Here is a 19119-nt window from a genome sequence, read left to right as displayed (position 1 = left end):
TGCCATGTCCTCAAATTCGAACGTACAATCGCATACAGCAATGGGCAAGGAAGACAGGGCCGTTAAATCCGACTTTTCTAAGAAATCTAAAGTGTCAAAATTATCCTTCTTTAGGTGTCACCTAAACTAGCTACGATCCGAAACGTAGTCCCTGCATGATTGTAGACTCGGCGTGAGCAAGCAATAGAATCCTATGTCGGCTTAATTCAAATTTAGGTTTTAATTCACAAAATCATGATTTCCCTGACTATAAACCAGGAGTCGCTCCTAATCAAAAGGATTTGTGCGAGTACCCCACCAGGTAAGGAACAGACTAAGCCCAACTGTCTCAAACACCCTGCTGACAGCACCAACAGCAACAGTATCGAGGGGTCGCTTTTCAGTGAAGATTTGGCTTATGAACTAGGAACAGAATGCAAGGTTAGCGTATCATGTGAAAGTTGGTGTAAGATAATCGGAATACTCACACTTGGCGCGGAACTGGCCATGAAAATCAAGCTTCCCAAATAAGCAGCCCCCTTATAGCTCAGTGTTCCAGTAGCATTGATCAGGGCGGCAACACCATAAGTCTGAACGGCGCTTCCAACCAGAGAGCTACCCCAAGCCGCCGCTGCTCCAGCAGCCTCCTTGGACTTGATGAATTCCTCCTTGGAATTGGCAGCCTGCGCACGATGATAAGTATCACCAAAGACAGGTGCGAGAATACCCAGTGAAGCTGTATGGGTAAAGATAGTACCCATCGCAATCGCCGAGGGTTTCACGGGAGGGAGATCTGGCCGATTCAAGTTATTATAATGATCAGTGGGACCACAGGGCCCGGAGACGGGGCCATACTTACAGTGGAGAGTGGTCATTTTGAGTGTGGAAATATCGCCTTGTGACAATGATTCTGTTAGGTTGTGGGATCTCAACAAAATTGACGTCCGTTGAATGGGGGAGATTCGTTATTTGAACACTGCTGAACCAAGGTCACATGGGGTTGCCATCATACAGTAGGTACTTGGCAGGCTACGCAGTGACGTCGTCATGATCTAAAGACAAGGACACGCCGACGAGCTGCAGTGTGAAGATCCCGATATGGGGGTTCGAGTCATGTTGCGGACCAATCAATCGAGGCAGCTCAGTAATAAAGTCGGTTTTACCAACGGTCATGGTAGGAGGCTGGAAGCAAGATCCCTTGGTGTGGGGAAGGGCAGTGGCCATGACGTCAAGCAATAGACACACATACATGATGCCTCTCAATAGGTATCTTTATACTAGCCTTGCTTGGGCGGTGAAGTAAAAGATTTTAGTAGTAGGTACTCTTAGGCGTCGACCAACCAAACGAACACTAATCTCTCTTGCTATTCACACTACAGAGCATGGCCAGATCCATCCTCAACAGTCATGAGTTACATTCGCTGAGCCGATTCATTCTGCCAATTCTTCAACCCACATATGAAGTTGCAAGGAAAAATCATTTTCCTTCATTCCAGGTAGGACATTAGCAAGAATTACGGCCTGTATTTCCGCTTTCCGACTAGAGGCCTAAAGTAGAATTGCAACGAATTTACATGTCCTCTGGTCTCTCTATGGTCCACATTTGAGGACACGAGGGAGAAGGCACGAAGAAGATTTGAGGACAAGAGAAACACTATCTTATCTCATCGGCCAAGGCCTCATCTATTTAAAGATAGACAAAAGATAACTATGAAGTTTCGAAGGCCACTATCTGGAGCCTAGATAAAGGGCAGCAGATCTACATCGTTAATTTCTCCGTCCCTACCTAATTTTCTCCTCGTTTTGGAGAAATGCCCAATCAGAGTTATCAAAGGACATGGACTCCCCTCCTTTTCTCCTGTCATCTTTTCTGAGCCTACTTCCTAGTACATAATCTTCTTCAATTCTCTTTCCCTATTGGTTCATTTATATTTTTTGATGGTCAGGCGTTAGTGACTGACTGAGACTTTTTACACATCAATTAATTTGATTAACATTCTTCGATAGACATTTGTTAACCTCAGAAGAAATCATTCGTGGGTGCAAAATTTTCTCCCGATGGAAGCAATCATTCCTGCCAACCCCTCATCATCCGATCTGGTGGCAACCTTCGATGTCAGCGAACACTTAGTCCCTGTCAGAGAGCTAAAATCGGCTGGAAATACGTTGGTTTCATTTGATGGTCTCCTAGAAGAGCCTCTGATCCTCAAAGAAGACCTCAAAGAGGGTTGCGGTGGTCAATTATGGCCAGCGGGGATTGTCCTGGCCAAGTACTTGCTGCGGCAACACCGCAATAATCTCTCCAACAAGACGATGTTTGTACACTACCAATTTTTCTTATTAGAAAGTCCTCAACAATCGCTCCGTCTGAGATTATACTAATGCGTTGTTACCTAGAGTTGAACTAGGAGCTGGCGGGGGCCTTGTGGGCCTCGCGGTTGCACGAGGGTGCAATGTTGGTCCTTGTCCCATCTACGTCACAGACCAAGAGCCAATGTTACACTTGATGAAAACGAACATTGAGCTGAATAATCTCTCAACTGCAGTGGCGGCCACAATGTTAAATTGGGGAGAGCCTCTCCCAGACTGTATACCGACACATCCTGCGATCGTACTCGCTGCAGACTGCGTCTATTTCGAGCCGGCATTCCCCCTTCTCATTTCTACCTTGCAAGATCTGCTGGGACCCGAATCTGTTTGCTACTTCTGTTTCAAGAGGCGTAGGCGAGCAGATCTCCGTTTCATGAAAGCAGCTAAGAGGGTCTTTGATGTCAAGGAGGTTCGTGACGACCCTGAAGCGGATACATACAGAAGGGAGAATATCTTTCTCTATTCACTCCGGTTGAAATCTAGACCAGAGAACGGCAGTCTTAGAGCAATAGAAGAATGAGCAAACGCCAAAGAGGCAACCTAGATTTTCATATATTGATATATAGCTACAAGACGACCGAAATGCGCTAATCTACCAGGCCTCTGCCTTTCCAAAAAAAATTCATGTATTCCAGATACTCCGTCATCGGATATGGACGGGAGGTGATTGTAATCTCACAGCTTGAGCATATCGGCGCCAGTTTTGACGGTGCTTTCCCGGTCTCTGGCACCATAAACATCAGTGAGGTGGCCCTCTCTACCAATCACCTTGACACCGCTCTTCTTCAACGTTGAGACGATTTGTTGTTTTTCAGCGGCTTTCCCTGATTGTTTTTTCGCAGGGTCGGAGTCAGACTTTCTCTGCTTCTTCTGCTTCCTCCTTAGCTTGGACTTCTCATCGCGCGTCATTTCATCCTTGGCGAAAGATTCTCCATTCTTGAGTGTTACTTCTCCAGCAACCTTGCCGTTATCACCCGGAGCGTAAATTTCCTGAGGAGCAAGGGCCGCTGACCCGCCAACAGCGCTGCTAGCTGCAGGCTGCGCATCCTCCATCATAATGGTAGCGACATCCGTGATCACGTTGATATTTGCTTGAGGAGCTTTCGGTCTGTAATGCCAGTTCGACAGCGTATCCAGGCGGTCGCTTATCTCTTTCCAAAGGTTTGAAATCTCAGTATGTTCTCGTAGAAGTTTATGATTCTTCGGGTCGACATAGTTTGGATCTGTGGCCCTGAGATGATCAGTCTCAAAGAGCTCGGCCAGGCTCTGTTGAGGCTTGGTGTCTTCCAGCTCAAATCTCCCTTTCTTTGCAGTCTGCCCTTCCGAAATCCCAGGACGGCGGCGTATTACTTCATCAAACTCCTTCGCCAATATTCGACGCTTAACCAACTCCTCAATGTCCCCAGAAAGTTCCGTCGTGACAACAGGTACCGGCTTTCCCACCCTCTCGAAATCCAAATCTTCTTCAACTAGGGAGTTCATAGGTCTTTCAGCGCCTCGAGCTTCACCAGCAAGCATCCAATCTTTCTTCGCCACATTAGCAGCCTCTAAGCGACGGATCTCGTCGGCAATCCGCGCACGTTGTTTCTCATGAGCCGAATGCTGATGTTTAGAACCCGCTAGCTCATTATCGGAAGAATCGTTTCCATCTAGCGACTCATCGTCCTCAAGCAAGTCGCGCCTAACGTCAGCAATCGCGCGATCGATGTCAGTTTCGACAGGAGCCCTATGAGGTTGTGTTTTCGGAAGAGGACGCGTTTTCGTGGAAGTCGCCTTCCGTGGAGGAGGCTCAAAAAAGTCCGAGTACTTGATATCACTGGTATTCATCCAATTAGTGGTATCCGCACTAATTGCATATGCATCGTCACCCTCTGAATCGATGTCATTTTCGACGGCGACGTTATCGAAAGTCGGCCCCTCCTCGTCACTACTGCTCTCACTTCCGTCCTCGAAAGAACCCTTCGATCTCTGTGCTGTTGGCTGTGTGGTTTGGGAAGGCACAGAACCTCCACCAGCTAAGGGGTCGACGTGCCAGTCTATCTCCTCTTCATCGCTCTCCAAATCGTCATCTATTTCGCCCTTTGCATCTTGCCTCTCGAGAAACTCAGACTGCTTGTTGAATTCGTCAATGGAGAAAAAGCCGTCGTTCAGTCCGAACGCGTCTTGTACGTAGGTATCGCGGCTATTGTGGTTATCATTCTCCGACTCTTCCACATCAGTCCTACTATCTTCGTCTGAGTGGCCCTCAGCCATGCTCAGTGATTCTGGTACGGATTCCATATCTTCCATATCATCATCAGAAGCAGAGTCGCGGTCTGAACGATCAGCGGCCGATTCTGAAGAAACCGACATATCACTAAGATTAGAGATATTTTCAGAGTTCGCCTCTCGTGACTGAACGGGTGACGCTCTTGCGTCCAGAAAAGCTGGTTCGACATGCTGGGAAATCAGAGCGGAATCTTGCTCAATTTCCTGCTTGGCAGAGTCTAGTATTCTTGTGGCCTGTTCCCATATTTGATCGGAAGTAAATCCTTGCACAAATAGTTCCTTCAACTGTAATACTTTATGCAGAGTCTCTTGCTCATAATCCGATCGCTTGCGCTTCCGCATAACGCGCTGACGAGCAAGCTGTGCATTGCTGACGGACAGGGCAAGGGAATCCAGAAAGTACTTTGCACAATCAACTGTATTCGCATGCAGCGAGGTTGTCGGGCTAAGAAAAACCCACGGTGTAGATAACGCTGATTCGATAGGCATGTTATATCCGTTGCGAGTCGACCTGGATGCTGTGCATTGGATTGTCGTCTCAGATTGGTCTTGCATTACCGTTTGGTCCATTGCAGAAATGCCTGAGAGGGCATCGGCCCGCGCTGTTTGAACAGAGAAGGGGAATTTATTGTAGAGAGCAAAGAAGAAAGAGAAAAAAAAAAATATGAAGGGAAAAAGAATAGTCGGAAATTGAGGCTATGGTTTTTTTCCTTTAAAAAAAAATGAAAAATGAAAAACGAAAATGAAGAAAACTCTCTGCCAAGCTTCCCGCTCCACTTGAGCCTGGCTGTGTTATAATGTTATTGGTATCTAACCAGTGCGGTCCAGAGGCGGATAATGATAATACTACCTTAGTACTCTGTACTACGGAGCACCTCCCTAATAATATCAATGAATGCTGGGTCACTCACATACCTTAATGCTGAACTTCAACCAATTGCTGCTCCCAGCCTGCTGTATTGAGATTGTTAAAAACCTCAGAAGTTCACAACGTCTTCAGTCCTAGGGTAAGGTACTAACCCAATTACAAACTTCCGCGGCGCGTGACAAGCACATCAATATCAGATCCAAGGTCTATTCTTCATTCGACAATGGGAAAAGTAATTAAAAGACTACCTTGATTTCGAAATCTTATTCATCTCTCCGCCCTACAGAAGGTAAAGCACCACTGCAGATCAAACAGTGCAGCCTCAATGTGTAAATATGGCCTTTCCTCAAGAGTTTGTGCGCGCCAGGATAACTGAGGTGTTTCCCACAATCCGGATACCCTGGTGCCTCAAAGTTCCACCAGTTCAACTGCTCTGAGGCCAGCACTATAGTTCTGATCGCGAACTCTGATGAAGTCAAGTGATAAGCAGACCGTATATCAATCTATGGACGTGATGTCTCGCTGACGATTGTCCGGCTCTCGGAGAACTTTCTGAGAGGACTTTTGAAGGGATATCAACTACATTTCTCCTCAGATAAGGTGCTCATGACGGTCTGAATCATCACATATGCCAGTTCTTCGTTGCCTGATAACGTCACGTCAAGGAGACTGTCGAGGCTCATCTGCATAGGAACTTCTATTGTCACCACCTAGGCCAGCTCGAAGTAATGATTGCGATGTGGGTTTTGTACGTGGCTGGCTATATCTCGAAGATGTTTCGTGGCTCTCAATTCCTAGGTTCTGTGTTGCTTGAAACGTCATCCTGACGCTGTGATCTTGCGGCAGACATGGCCGTATGCGCGGGATTTTGCGATACTATAACTTGACGTGATTATCTTCCAAAATTCTTTTCTCGCGCATTAACTTGTTCAGAAAGCTGCATTTTACTTAATATACGCAAGTTGTGAGTTGTCGATTCGAGATCGTCCGAATTGCTACTGGATCACCGCCATGCAAGAGTACACGGAAAAGCCAGCAAGCGGTGCTGAATCACAATTTCAGCCTGGTAAGTCCGCATCTTTGAATCAACTTTGACCATGCTCATCGGTACTGCAGGTCACCGGATCCCAATCCAGCATCAGAGAAAGCCTGGGCTACAGGCGGAACTGGAGGATCCCAAGCCTGCGTCAACCCGCATACCGACCGACGACTATGGATACCAGACATATAAGGCAGCTGGGAAACTCGCTGGAAAGCGAGCTATCATTACGGGTGGCGACTCTGGGATCGGTCGCGCTGTTGCCATACTGTTTGCAATGGAAGGGGCATCTAGCCTAATCGTATACTTGCCCGAGGAAGAGATAGATGCTCAAGAAACAAAGAGAAGAGTGCAGGAAGCTGGAAAAGAATGTCACTGCTTGGCAGTAGATCTCCGGAAAAGGGAGAACTGCCAGAAAGTGGTCGACGTCGCCCTTCAGTGTCTGGGAGGAATTGACATTCTGGTGAACAACGCAGCGTTCCAGAACATGGTCCAAGACATCAGCGAGCTAGATGAGTATGCTCTGATCCCCCACCATAGTCCTTTGAGCTCCTCTTCACTAGCAGCGCCCCCACAGCACACGAGAAGAGAGAGCTCTCGCATGAGCTGATCAAATTGACCATCTCGTTAGGGACCAATGGCATCGCACCTTTGACACGAACATCCATCCTTATTATTACTTGTCGAAGTACAGTCTACCACATATGCGATCTGGCTCGACGATCATCAACTGTGCATCTGTTAACCATTATATTGGCCGAGGTGACCTCCTTGACTATACATCTACGAAGGGCGCAATCGTTGCGTTCACTCGAGGATTGTCCAACCAACAAATTGGGAAAGGAATTCGAGTCAACTGTGTGTGCCCTGGTCCAAGTAAGTTTCGATGCCGGATAATTGCAAAGGTCGTCTCTAACATAGCTTCTAGTCTGGACTCCCTTGATCCCATCCACTATGGATACTTCTGCAATGGAACAATTCAGCTCCGTGCCCATGGGTCGCCCAGGCCAACCTAGCGAGGTTGCAACATGCTTTGTTTTCCTTGCAAGTCATGACAGTAGCTACATCTCGGGACAAAGCCTGCATCCCAATGGCGGTGTCATGGTCAACGGCTAGGCGGTTGCCTCAAGCGATCTCAGGTTCACAACAAAGACGAACAGGTACCTGAATGCTAGGGCTCCAGATCGCTTGAACCATTTACGTTCAATGGTAGGTGGCACGTTTGTCAGAAAGAGAGATAGCAAATGATAAGCCCGTATTAGCTGGTAAATTGAGCGAAATCCGAACACCGAAGACATATCAGTCAAAAGGTCACTTGGCTCGTTGTATGCACTGGTATGTCTCCTAGGTACGCAAGAATACAATGCCATAGTCAACATTTTCCAAGGTTTAATGATATCCACCCATTCCTCAAGAACAATATTAACGGCGGTACCACATGCGTGTGATTCTTGTATGTCTCATCTTCTTCTGGAGCTGGAATATTCCATACATCAATGCCTCAGATGTGGGTGGGCCTATATCACGTCAGCAGAGCTCTCCAGAATAATCTCAAAGTACGAGTCAAGAGGGAGGTTCGACGAACATCCAGGGACATAAACGTCGACAGGAACAATCCTATCACATCCTCGTACGACCGAGTAGCTGTAATGATAGTAGCCGCCACCATTCGCACAACTTCCCATGCTGATGACCCAGCGTGGATCAGGCATCTGATCGTAAACTTGTCGAAGGGCCGGTGCCATTTTGTTGGTCAGTGTACCAGCCACGATCATCACATCTGACTGGCGAGGTGAAGCTCTAAAAATAATTCCCAGGCGATCTTGGTCGTATCTAGGTGTCGACAGATGCATCATCTCGACAGCACAACAGGCGAGACCGAAGGTCATCGGCCACAAGGAGCTTTGGCGGGCCCAATTGGCGACTTGGTCAAGTGTGGTACTACAAACGACCATGTTAGTACGATCGGACGTTCAGTATGCATGTACGTAAATGGGGCAGGACACGAACAGAACATATTGCATTGCACCCTCTTTCTTTTCCTGGCTCGGCAAGGGCACCTCCTTTCGCACTTTTCCAGATGCAGTCAAAGGCTGCCCGGACTGCGCCTGACGCTCGAGTGCCGTCGCTGATTTGACTGGAGAGGTGGACAGCAATGCAAGCTGTTGAGCTCTGAAGAGGCATGGAACTGTGACTGATCGCGCTATATCAAATGAGCCGACGAATGCCAGGAGACAGAAAAATAGACGTACCGCGGAGAGCGCCCAGAACGGCGCGCCTAGAAGTAAAGAGCATACTGGGATAATACTTCTGCCTTATCTGAGGCGCCTGTTAATCAGATAAAGAAGTAGCTGGTGACTGAGGGGAACAGAACCTCCGTTGCTCAAAGGCCCTGCAAGCCCAGTGGCAATGAAATGGTTGAGGTACGAGTTGCGAGTGTTCCGTTCCGGCTCCAAACTAGGAAGGTAACGCCGTTGCGCCGAAGACGACCGAGCCTATGGCCGCTCTAGCTTAGTAACTGGAAGATAATACAGTTCTGAATCCAACTTTACTCCAATGTCTTCGAAGTTCGAACCCCCAGATGGTAACCGCAGAGACCCCTACGATGATGACATTTGTTTGTTTCGATTAATCACATTTGGTCCATTAATACTTGATCTATCCTGATGGGGCTTGTTATAATGGGAATTCATTTTACTGTAGAAAGGTCACTCGATTTGACAACTTAAGTGCATCTAGACTGCATTGATTTCTGCCTACAATCTATTGTATCATTAATGCAGAGATTCCGTTCACGAATGTGAGAAAAGACTCTGTTGTAGATGCTGTGTTTCAATGAAAGTGGAAGTGGTTGGGTGGTTGTTACCCGGGCTTATCAGCGCCGTGGTGCCATCATCAAAATGAGGAGGAGCAAAGATCAAGCGGGTCCTCCTGACCTGATGGGAACAGTGCTCTGCTATTCCCTTCGTACTCCGCCAGTCTACTCTCCTGCCTAATCATTTCCCTTGTATTACTTCCAGCGATCTTTGACCCAGGGAGCTAAAAGAGCCTCACACACGCAAAGCGATGTCAGGCCCCAAGATTGCCTGCATATGCGTGATTGGAAAGGCTGTGAGACGATCCGTTGCTATTTGATGCCTCTACTAATCCTTTCAAAGGACAATCCTCTCCATATCACACTATTCCCACCGTACCAAGACTCCATTGTAGATTTCTCTTTCTCCTTGAACGCATGCCTTGATGTCTTTGAGGTACGGCAGAAAAAGACTTCAGTCGGCCAGGATCTGGGCCTCTTGCATGCGATCGATGAACGATTAGCCGCGTATGGCTGGTTAACAACCACTGGGGTGAAGTTCTTGATCGTGGTGGATACAATAGGGCAACCAACACGTGTTGGGGCCGAAAGTTTGGGCATCGGTGCGATGGCGACATTGAGGGAATCGGACTTGAAGCCGGCACGTTTTTACCATCTTACGTTGCAACACTCTCGAGAGAGCCCGCAAGTTCCATGGAAGCGCTAATGTCGAATGATAGGCTTTCCGAGAGCTGCAAACTGCATACGTTCAACTGTTACAAAACCCGTTTTACTTTCCGGACGATTATACGCCTACTGCGAAGACCGCAACATCGAGTTCGAATGCATCGCAAATCGTCGACCGAAAGTTCATTACGGCAGTCAAGCGTATCGGCGATACCTGGGCTCCGGGAATGACTGGGCTCTGAGCTTTCTCACCCCTAAATCTTTTGGGGAGACAACTCAAAACATATTAATGCTCTGGAATGGCCAAAAACCCCCGGGAAATATACGGACTTTCTGAATGAAACATAGCGGACAGACGCGGATTGTGAGACTGATTCACGTTGTTCTGCCTGATCGGCTAGAACTTACACAACCATGGACGAAATTGTGAGCGAACTTCACCCTGCCCTGAGGCAACTTTTGGACCTTGCAACTTGTCTGAAGGATTGCGGAAGTGAAGGTCATACCTGTCTTCATGCAAGATGCATGGAAGAATGAGCAGCATAAGAAATGCGAGCTAGCGCTTCACCGATTGCTTGCAGGGCCAGGAAGCCCATGCCGATTATCCATGGTTACTCAAGCTACCCTCGCTGAGCATAGCTCATGATTGTACTGAGTACAGAAGTGAATCTCGTTTTGACAGCACAATGAGAAACGCAATTGGAATTGCAAGACAACTCTACAGGAGGCAGTCTGGTTGTTCTAGCAAGGAACACCTTCAGAGTGATCCACACCGGCCAAGGAAATTGCCACAAAGACTTGCACCTGATGCTTCATAGACGTTAGAGTGGCTTGAGCAGGTTATTTGTCTCTCAAGTTGCAGACTATTTGTTTCAGATTAGAAGTTACTCGAAAGAATAGGGTGCTGTGACTGCCCGGGAAAGTGTGGATTTAAGGCCATCAAAGCACCGGGCTACATTTTGGATGGAAATTTGCGTATCAAGTCCGGCGACTTATCAGTAAGTTTCGTATGTAATGAGCAGGGCTCGATTGTGTCGGTACAAATGAGAAGTACGTATATAATGGGGGATCGCAGATTCATTGAGTTAAGACGTCGATTTCAGTGTTTTGCAGCGCCATCAAAACATTCTCCAGCTCTCGGGGATCACTAAGAGCCCAAACGCCACCTCCTTTGGTGTTAATTTTACCAACTTCCTTGCCGACCAGATTTCTGCCGACTTTGCCTGGCCCAATGCCAATCCATCTTTTGACTCCTCGATCTTGGTCAAGATAACGAATACTGTCCCACCATTTAACGGTTTCAACGCATTGTCTAGACAAAAGGCTTTTCAAGTCGTCCCTTGATTCGAAGGGTAGACCAGAGACGTTTGATATACACGGCAGCTGTGAGGGAAATTCAATGTCGACGTATTCTAGTTCATGTCTCATATACCCTGCAGCTGGCGCCATGATGGGATTGTGGAACGGGCTTTCGCTCTTCAACCTCACAGCACGTGGGTCGTGGCCACCAAATTGGCGAAGCTGGACGAGAAGAGTCGTAATCCGCGGAATACTCCCACTTAGTACTATTTGGTTTTTGGAGTTGATGTTGGCAATCATAACTTGTTGAATTGTGGGTAATCCGTGGCTCGAATCGTCCTTTAAGTCGGGGGAAGGATGACCTGTGAATTCATGTATGGCTGAAAGTAAAGATTCGAGATGATCCGGTTCACAAATCAGAGCTACCATGCCATAGTCTTCTCCGGATTGTTTAGAGGCTTGACGGGTGCATTCAGCCATAATCTCCGCCCGACGGCGAACCAATCTTAGCGCGTCTCCGAACTTAAGATAGCCACCAGCGACCAGAGCAGAGAACTCGCCCAAGCTATGTCCAAGTGTTACATTCACACGAGATTTCGTGTCGAAACCGAATTCCTTTTCCAATATGCGAAGAATTAATATGGACGTCGCCATGATAGCAGGCTGGGAATTCTCAGTCTTGTTTAACTCGCAATTTGGGCCATTTGCTATAGTTCGAGACAGGTTGAATCCTAAAGCATCGTCCATCTCTTCTAAGAATGGTCTGGCCGTGTTAGGAAAATTGTCAACCCAGGAGTTAGCCATTCCCACACGCTGTACGCCATGACCTGGACCTATATCAGCATCAGGAATAGGGATCTTTGGGACTATATGGTATGACAAACCGGGAAAGAATAGAGCTGTGTGCAATTTTGTTGTGGTAGAGTGCGGAGCGATACTTTGGCGATGGGGGCTCAGCCTCGAGATTGATCGACCACAGACATAGCGGATGACAGTGGTGTATCTCGGACAGAGGAATAGCAACATGATTTAGTGGTTATAAAAGCATAATAATCATTTAGGCTCGGAACAAACATATTGGATATAATATGTGAGCATTATGAACGGTGTCTTCTAGAGAAGTATTATGACACACGAGCGTCCGATGGGTAAGATACTGTTGATAAAGAGCCAGTAGATTCTAAGGCTTCAGTCAAGTTAAAATCATGTGATTACAAGCAAAAACATCACAACAATATGGTACCTCTGTTTGTACACCGTACTCGCAATAAATAGTTACATCCGCTATAGGCTTGTAAATTTACTACTTATGTTGATGAATATCCACTGATTATTATCCAAGGTATCTATCATGAAAGTAAGGTACCTATTACGCCATAATACTGATTTTCTCAAAAGGAACAGATGCAGCAAACTGCGAAGTCTTAACTAGGTACTATCGTTGCATATTATTAAATTGCTTCTTGCCTCATTGTGATACTGAACTCGTAACGTACCCCTTGTAGAACCGAGAGTTGACTAATATCTCTATAGCCTTTGCAAGGTTAGTAATCAACATGTTTATTATGTACAAAACATACCACACAGGAACTGTTCCATAGAAGCATATCCATGTCTTCTATCCGTACCTATGTTCCGTCCGTCCTACGGACTATTCGGAGTACTGAATTCCTTCTCAATTGGTATCCGTGTTTGATATGTTTGACATCCAATGTGGAGCTCACAGGGCACCTGACCGCCTTCTCATATCTCCCTTGGCATTGTACACCAAACTCAGTACATAGTTTGTTTTTGCTTATTGTGATATGAGGAGCGGTAGGTCTTGTTGCACCAGCCCTGCTGTCTCTGAGTCCTACTCCTCGTGATCGACCTTACTGCTTCATGATTGCCACCTATATGCGTGTACCGGATTCAGCAACAGAGATCATCATTCTGTCGTCATACATCACAACCTCCCTGCAACTATGTTCGTACCCAAAGCAGGACTCTCCTCCGTGGCCTCGTTGCGCAACCCACGAAGACGTCAGCGCACTAGCTCTGATGAGTATGTGAAGCAACCGGATGCTAAAAGACAACGTTCTGCGCTGCGGAGTGAGAGTCCTGGGCGTTCCTTGGAGGCTCAGTCAGACTGTAAGAAAGGATTACCAAGAGATCTAGGACTCGACACCGGAGATGAGTCCGACCCAACGGTTGCGAAGAAACCTGGCATGCAAAGATCTTTACCAGTGAGATCATTAAATGAACTGAAGCGACCAGCAAACGAGGTCAACGCAGCTGTTGTGCTTGTAAGTCTGACATGTGTCCAAAGCCTCAAGATTCTGGCCTTCCCTTGTTGTCCTCGCCGGGTGTTGTCTAGTTCTTCATTAACGCTAAAGATCTTTAAAGTCCAAGACTGATTTCTACACGGTCTCTCAACTTCCTGCTTTCCCGGACCAGATTCGAGGCCTACCTTCAGGCAAGTTATGGACATGCCCGTCTCAGCCAGTGTATTAATTTGTTTTTGTAGATTTTCGAGGTATTTTCGGGACAGCGAATGGCTATGCATTGGCCTTGACGGCATCGCATGCTATTATTTGGCCATATTCTCCCTCTGCATCAGCATCGTCCCCCTTGGATGTCTTTACACTTACAATTCCTGAATCTTGCCGAGAATCTCATGGTGCACCCCCCCTTGGGGTTTTCCTTTCTTCCGCAAATGGCGAAATACCAGGCTTAATGGTAGTCATGCCGTATACAGGAAGAATTATCTACTGGGAGACCATATCGCATGCTGGATCCCTTGGGCTACCAAGACAAAGACAAAGTGGGCTTCAAGGTCACCTACCTGGCTTGCTCCCAGGTGAATATGTTAGTGATGTGATAAACTGCGAGCCCTCCGGTGTAATTGTCACGTTTTCATCGGGGAGGGTCGCTCACATTACCTTCAGGGATTCTCAAGGAAGGCCGAACGTGATGGCCAATTTTCTTCGGAATTCAAGCAGCAGTAGTGGGCTACTGAATGGCATAAAAAGCGTCTTCAGTGGTGGTTGCTGGAGGAAGGATGTCGCTGCAGTAAAGGCTGCCCGTTCGCATCAACGAGGGCAGCGGGACATCATTGTTGGCACGACGACGGGAGTTTTTGAGATCTGGGACACCCATTGGAGTAACGGGAGCATAATGAAGAAACAGTTTGATATCAGACAGGATCTGTGTCGCTCTTTGGGTCGAAAGCACACAGAAGCGGCCGGTGATACTGATCTAAAGATCATAGATTTTGCCCTTATGTCCTCTGGAGATGATGCGCAAGGTTTACAGCATAGTGGAGCGGAGTCGTGGCGGCTTTGTCTGGTTGTGGCGCCTTCCCGGGAGACAAGTCGTCGATGCATATCTGTGGTGCAGCTCTTGCTTTCAGAAGAAGTTCATGTCTTGGCTGCCAATTCCATAGACTTGAACTTTTCTCCGACATTGTCTGACGCCCCGCAGCCCAACATCAAGTTACATGTAGCCACAGTGAGCCAGACAGCCTTTCTTGTGATTGGCCAGTCGGTGTTACTGCTCTCGTTGGTTTCATATGGTGACTCGCCCACCTCACAACTCTTACTAGACTCCGATCGACTTCCCTCTCCTTTCAATGACCATGTCACCTTTCGGTCCGGAGCTGACTACAAGCTACTGGGCAGCGGCTGTGAAGATGAACTGGGTGAAGGATCTTCCCCCGCATGCTTGGTCATGGTTCGAAATTTTGGCGTCATTCGAATCGCAGTGAGGCCTCGACAAAGCGCAGGCAGTGAGATTGAAGATGCTCAAATTACAGCTAAAACCAAAATCGAACAAGCCGTATTCTACGGCACGAGGCCAGGCAACCCACTCGATCTAACTGACAAAGGCGGCTTCGACTTCAGCTCCCAAGAGATCGAGGAAGCTGCACTTGAGATTTGCGGAGAATTGCTGCGGTCTACCTCTCATTATATTCCCGCCACGTCGTTCACTCTAGATCAGAACTTGAGATTACGAGCAAAAGCTCTAGATGATCTTGCAAGTCTGTTACTGCAGCATAAGAAACCTTTGCGTCGTCAAACCTGGTACGAGCTACTGTGGAGTGCGGAGAAACTTGCTGCACAAAGAGCCCTGTGGAAGCTTGAGGATAAGGCGAGGCGGGCAATGGGCCAAGGGAATACGTTTTTGGCTCATGTGATTGGGTCGATGAATGAAAAATTCAAAACAAAATCCGAGTATCAAGAGGACAAAGATAATGTGCGCGACTGGTTTCTTTTTGACACGTTTCGAATGGAACATATTATTCCCTGGATCTTCAAGGGGCTCAAACTTCAGAAGGGGATTTCTACGAAGCAGGGGCGGAGGGTATTAGAAGATATCGCGCAAGCCAGTGAGCTTTCCTTGGCCGTCTTGGAGACAGCTTTTCGGTTTCGTGATGAGCACGCTCGTCAGTACGGGCTTGAAGACGAGCACATGGAGGACGGCGTGTTGACGTCTGGCTACGATGGTCTCTCTGAATTCTGGACGTCTCAGGGTATCGTTTATCTTGAAACGGGACATCTTTTGGATCTAGAACTCGATACGTGTAGGGCATGGACCCAACAAACAACGGCTTCTTTGGATCTACGGGAGCAGCAGTTCGTCCGGCAAATTGCGGAAAACAGCGCCCGCCAACTTCGTGTGCTCAGTTTAATGCACTACGAAAGAGTCAGGTGGCTTTCCTCACAGGATGATCCCAAATCAGTCGATGAGGGCATTGAACTCGAGCAAACACATACCAAGCAGCGCAGGTGGCAGCTATTCAAGTTGGCTGGCATTGGGCAGCTAGAAGAGGCAATTTCTCTGGCGGAGAAATTCCAGGACATGGGTGCTTTGGTAGAACTCATTATTGAGCTTCAGGACCAGACATTGGCGGACTCGGAACATGCCGGAAATGTCACCAACTATGAATCAGAACAGCTCAGTAGGAGAATCTCAACGTACTTCGAGAAGTTCGGCGAACCCTGGGCTGATGCCTTCTTCACTCGCCAAATATCGATGGGTCAATCAGAGATTCTGTTCACGATGAGAAGGTTTCAACCTTTCATCAACCGCTTTTTGCACAAAAATCCGACCTACGCTCGTCTCTGCTGGATTAACGATGCGATCGGTGAGGACGACTATGAAGCGGCTGCTCGATCGTTGGAGACCTTGGCTCTTGAGCGTGAATCAGATCTGTGGTGTCATCGCGTTGAGTTGTCCTTGTCAAAACTTGCTACGCTAGCAGCCTGGGAAGAAAGCAGTGCAACTGGCAAGCCCATCCTTGGTAATGAAATAAGACGCCTCGAGGACTTGGCTGAATTAGACGCTGTCCAAGAAGTTGTCTATGCTTATATCATGCCAGCTTTGCAGGGCGCGATTGATCAAAAGGCTGAAACTGAACTAGCAATTGACCAGTTCGGAAAATTTGTGAATGACACCCCATCGCTCCACGAAGTACTATCTGTCTTGCTCACTAAAGTGATCAGCCGGCAAATCCTCGGGGTTGACCAGCTGATCGATCTGTTGACACTGATCGATGGCGGCCAGGTTTCGGAGGAAACCCAAAATGAATTCTTTGGCAAGGAATTCTACCTGGCTTTGCGGGTCATTCGATTGAACTCTTCCACCCAGGAGGGTCCGCTCTACCATGTCCCTCTGCAGAAGCTTGTGTGGCGCAGATGCATGATCAGAGACGATTGGCAATTTGAGAGAAATGCGGACAACACAGATCATCAATCTGAAGATCACATACACTGTGTCTCTCTTCTTCGAACACTCACTCTTTGTTTAAGAGATAGTAAGCATATCTCGCGGATTTGACTATCTGAATACTGATGAACTCAACTCGCAGAACACTGCGCGGATGCAGATCCTCGTTCACTCTATGTACCATCCTCGCCGCTGGATGTAGTGCTTAACGAGTCAGATCTCGATTTTATTTTGTCGTCATACCCTCAAGAGCAGCGCGGCAGGATTTGCCGCGATCTGAGCAGGGAAAATGATATACTTCGCCAACGGATTGAAGAGGGAAAACTCGAGTTCTGGTACAGGAAACTCCTTATCTCTGTGGAGGAGGCGGTTGCATCTTCAGCTAATCATTCAACTGGCGCTATGGTGCAGTTCAGCGATGGTCTACTGGCCCACTATTCGGGAACAGGAACTCCGTCCACAAAAGCGCAGTTGTCGTGGCTTTAATCATGTTTCTCGTTCTCTGCAATACTTAGGGATAAACACAGCGGCATGATACTAATGTTCAATGGTTGGGCTGTACAAAGGATATAAGTCTGCTATTTCTGGCTCAAACTCGCTCCTGTAAAAGAACATCCTTATTATAGGAATCCTTGGGGCTGTATCCACACGCGGGCTGAGTCTGCTCTAAATTTGTAAGTATTCTGTTTACACTGATGCTCCGTTCGTCTGTTCAGATTCGTGAATTACCGAGGCTCCCAGATTACAGATGTCAGCGTCAGCATTTGCAAATATTCTTGATGGGTAATGTTCATCTAGCAACGGTATAAAGAGCCTGTGAGCGTATTGATTTGGTATTATAGCCTTTCATTTCACTACTCACTCCGGTACCGGTCCATCCGCCTCAGTTAATCCTATTATGGTGCCTTGACAACAGTGTATCGGCACTAATAACAGGTTATCACAGATTCCGCCCCCTCTGTCTGGTCTTAGATGTCATTGCTGTTAGTTTGACCACTTTCATTTCGGTCGTGGATCGTCGAGTCACCATGCTCGACAGAGTCATTCCGTGGACCGTGCAGGCGATGCTCAAAGACTGGATCCGGTTCAATGGTCTCGAACTTCGTTCTAAAACCCGCCATGCCTTGGCTACTGCTGTTTGAATGGCGACGAGCGTTCGTGAAGGTATAATCATAATCTTGGACTTCCTCGCCAGAGCGGCCCCTTGCGCACTGTTAGGCGGTGTTCTTGTATACAACCCAATGATGTAAAAGGACAACTGAAGCTATATGACAGGGACACCAACCAGTTTCCCTTTCCTCCTCCGTCTTTTTTCGTCTTTTTAGGATCAGCATCAATGGGCCCGGATTTCGCAAAATACCGAGGGATATGCTCAAGTGAGGCTGCCATTCCGTCACTAAGTCCTGAGTGATCCCGGCCGTTGAGCTTGTGTGAACGCGTCACTGAGACTTGCATTAGCATACCTCATCACATTGACATTGACCAATGGGTAACCCTTGTTCCAACAGATATCCTCTTTCATCAGGGTATCTGTGTGTTGAGAATTGCTTACTATTATAGAGAAGCTATTTGAGCGGCTCTTGATCGGACTGGAAACGGATTGGGCAGTACACTAGGAGGTAGGAATATAATATCAGTGAAACAGAGATACCGAACCAATGGATGGTGTGGGCTGTGGATGTGTTTGAATGCAGAAAACAAGAGTCAAGTATTCAGACCACCTGCATCTGTCTAACCGTACCATGGGCATACCTTGAAGTCCCTTATAAGGTTTCTGTTACGAACGAACGAACACAGATAATTCCAGAGGGACGGAATGGTTATTATGGACAGATTAGTATATGGAGTCTAACCCTGATCGAATACAAGAGCAAATCCAAACTTAGGCGATAGTCTCGTATAGTTAGAATCTCACTGAACCAAATCGATACAAGAACGATGATGCTCAATCCAGTTGGAGGGTTGGAGCTCGGATTTGTTGTTTAATTTATAGCATCTAGCTTTAGCTAGAACACCCCATGACCTCATACATGATAGTAAAACGCGGGGTAAGGACATCCTAAAGTAGTAGTCTATACCCACTTAGCCATAGAAAGGCAGTCCAGAAAG

At 47.4% G+C, this 19119-nt stretch overlaps 6 protein-coding genes across 6 annotated transcripts; 2 read left to right on the top strand and 4 right to left on the bottom strand.

The window, feature by feature from the left end:
• Positions 1 to 267: 267 nt before the first annotated feature.
• Positions 268 to 854, bottom strand: ALT_5096 (DUF1761 domain-containing protein; the record flags this gene model as incomplete). Its single annotated transcript, XM_033555488.1, has 3 exons — positions 268 to 402; positions 468 to 772; positions 839 to 854. The coding sequence occupies 3 exons, from the start codon at positions 852 to 854 to the stop codon at positions 268 to 270; spliced, it is 456 nt and encodes a 151-aa protein (XP_033411379.1).
• A 2170-nt stretch (positions 855 to 3024) lies between these two features.
• Positions 3025 to 4959, bottom strand: ALT_5095 (rRNA-processing protein MPP10; the record flags this gene model as incomplete). Its single annotated transcript, XM_033555490.2, has 1 exon — positions 3025 to 4959. One exon carries the CDS (start codon positions 4957 to 4959, stop codon positions 3025 to 3027), a length of 1935 nt encoding a protein of 644 aa, XP_033411381.2.
• Positions 4960 to 6496: 1537 nt separating this feature from the next.
• On the top strand, positions 6497 to 7640 carry ALT_5094 (oxidoreductase, short-chain dehydrogenase/reductase family; the record flags this gene model as incomplete). Its single annotated transcript, XM_033555491.1, has 4 exons — positions 6497 to 6551; positions 6602 to 7040; positions 7156 to 7400; positions 7453 to 7640. The coding sequence occupies 4 exons, from the start codon at positions 6497 to 6499 to the stop codon at positions 7638 to 7640; spliced, it is 927 nt and encodes a 308-aa protein (XP_033411382.1).
• A 306-nt stretch (positions 7641 to 7946) lies between these two features.
• Positions 7947 to 8819, bottom strand: ALT_5093 (NuoB/complex I 20 kDa subunit family protein; the record flags this gene model as incomplete). The annotated part of the gene is made up of 4 exons (XM_033555492.1): positions 7947 to 8041; positions 8110 to 8465; positions 8535 to 8727; positions 8777 to 8819. 4 exons carry the CDS (start codon positions 8817 to 8819, stop codon positions 7947 to 7949), a joined length of 687 nt encoding a protein of 228 aa, XP_033411383.1.
• Positions 8820 to 11082: 2263 nt separating this feature from the next.
• Positions 11083 to 11958, bottom strand: ALT_5092 (ACP S-malonyltransferase; the record flags this gene model as incomplete). The annotated part of the gene is made up of 1 exon (XM_033555494.2): positions 11083 to 11958. The coding sequence occupies one exon, from the start codon at positions 11956 to 11958 to the stop codon at positions 11083 to 11085; it is 876 nt and encodes a 291-aa protein (XP_033411385.2).
• A 1310-nt stretch (positions 11959 to 13268) lies between these two features.
• On the top strand, positions 13269 to 17496 carry ALT_5091 (putative nuclear pore complex subunit Nup133; the record flags this gene model as incomplete). The annotated part of the gene is made up of 6 exons (XM_089599861.1): positions 13269 to 13589; positions 14042 to 14151; positions 14232 to 14659; positions 14729 to 14983; positions 15047 to 17098; positions 17153 to 17496. The coding sequence occupies 6 exons, from the start codon at positions 13269 to 13271 to the stop codon at positions 17494 to 17496; spliced, it is 3510 nt and encodes a 1169-aa protein (XP_089455738.1).
• Between the last annotated feature and the right edge of the window lie 1623 nt (positions 17497 to 19119).

This window comes from Aspergillus lentulus, assembly GCF_001445615.1.
Source record: "Aspergillus lentulus DNA, contig: Alt09, strain: IFM 54703, whole genome shotgun sequence".
NCBI classification, from domain to species: Eukaryota; Fungi; Ascomycota; class Eurotiomycetes; order Eurotiales; family Aspergillaceae; genus Aspergillus; species Aspergillus lentulus.
This window is presented reverse-complemented; position numbering and strand designations above follow the sequence as displayed.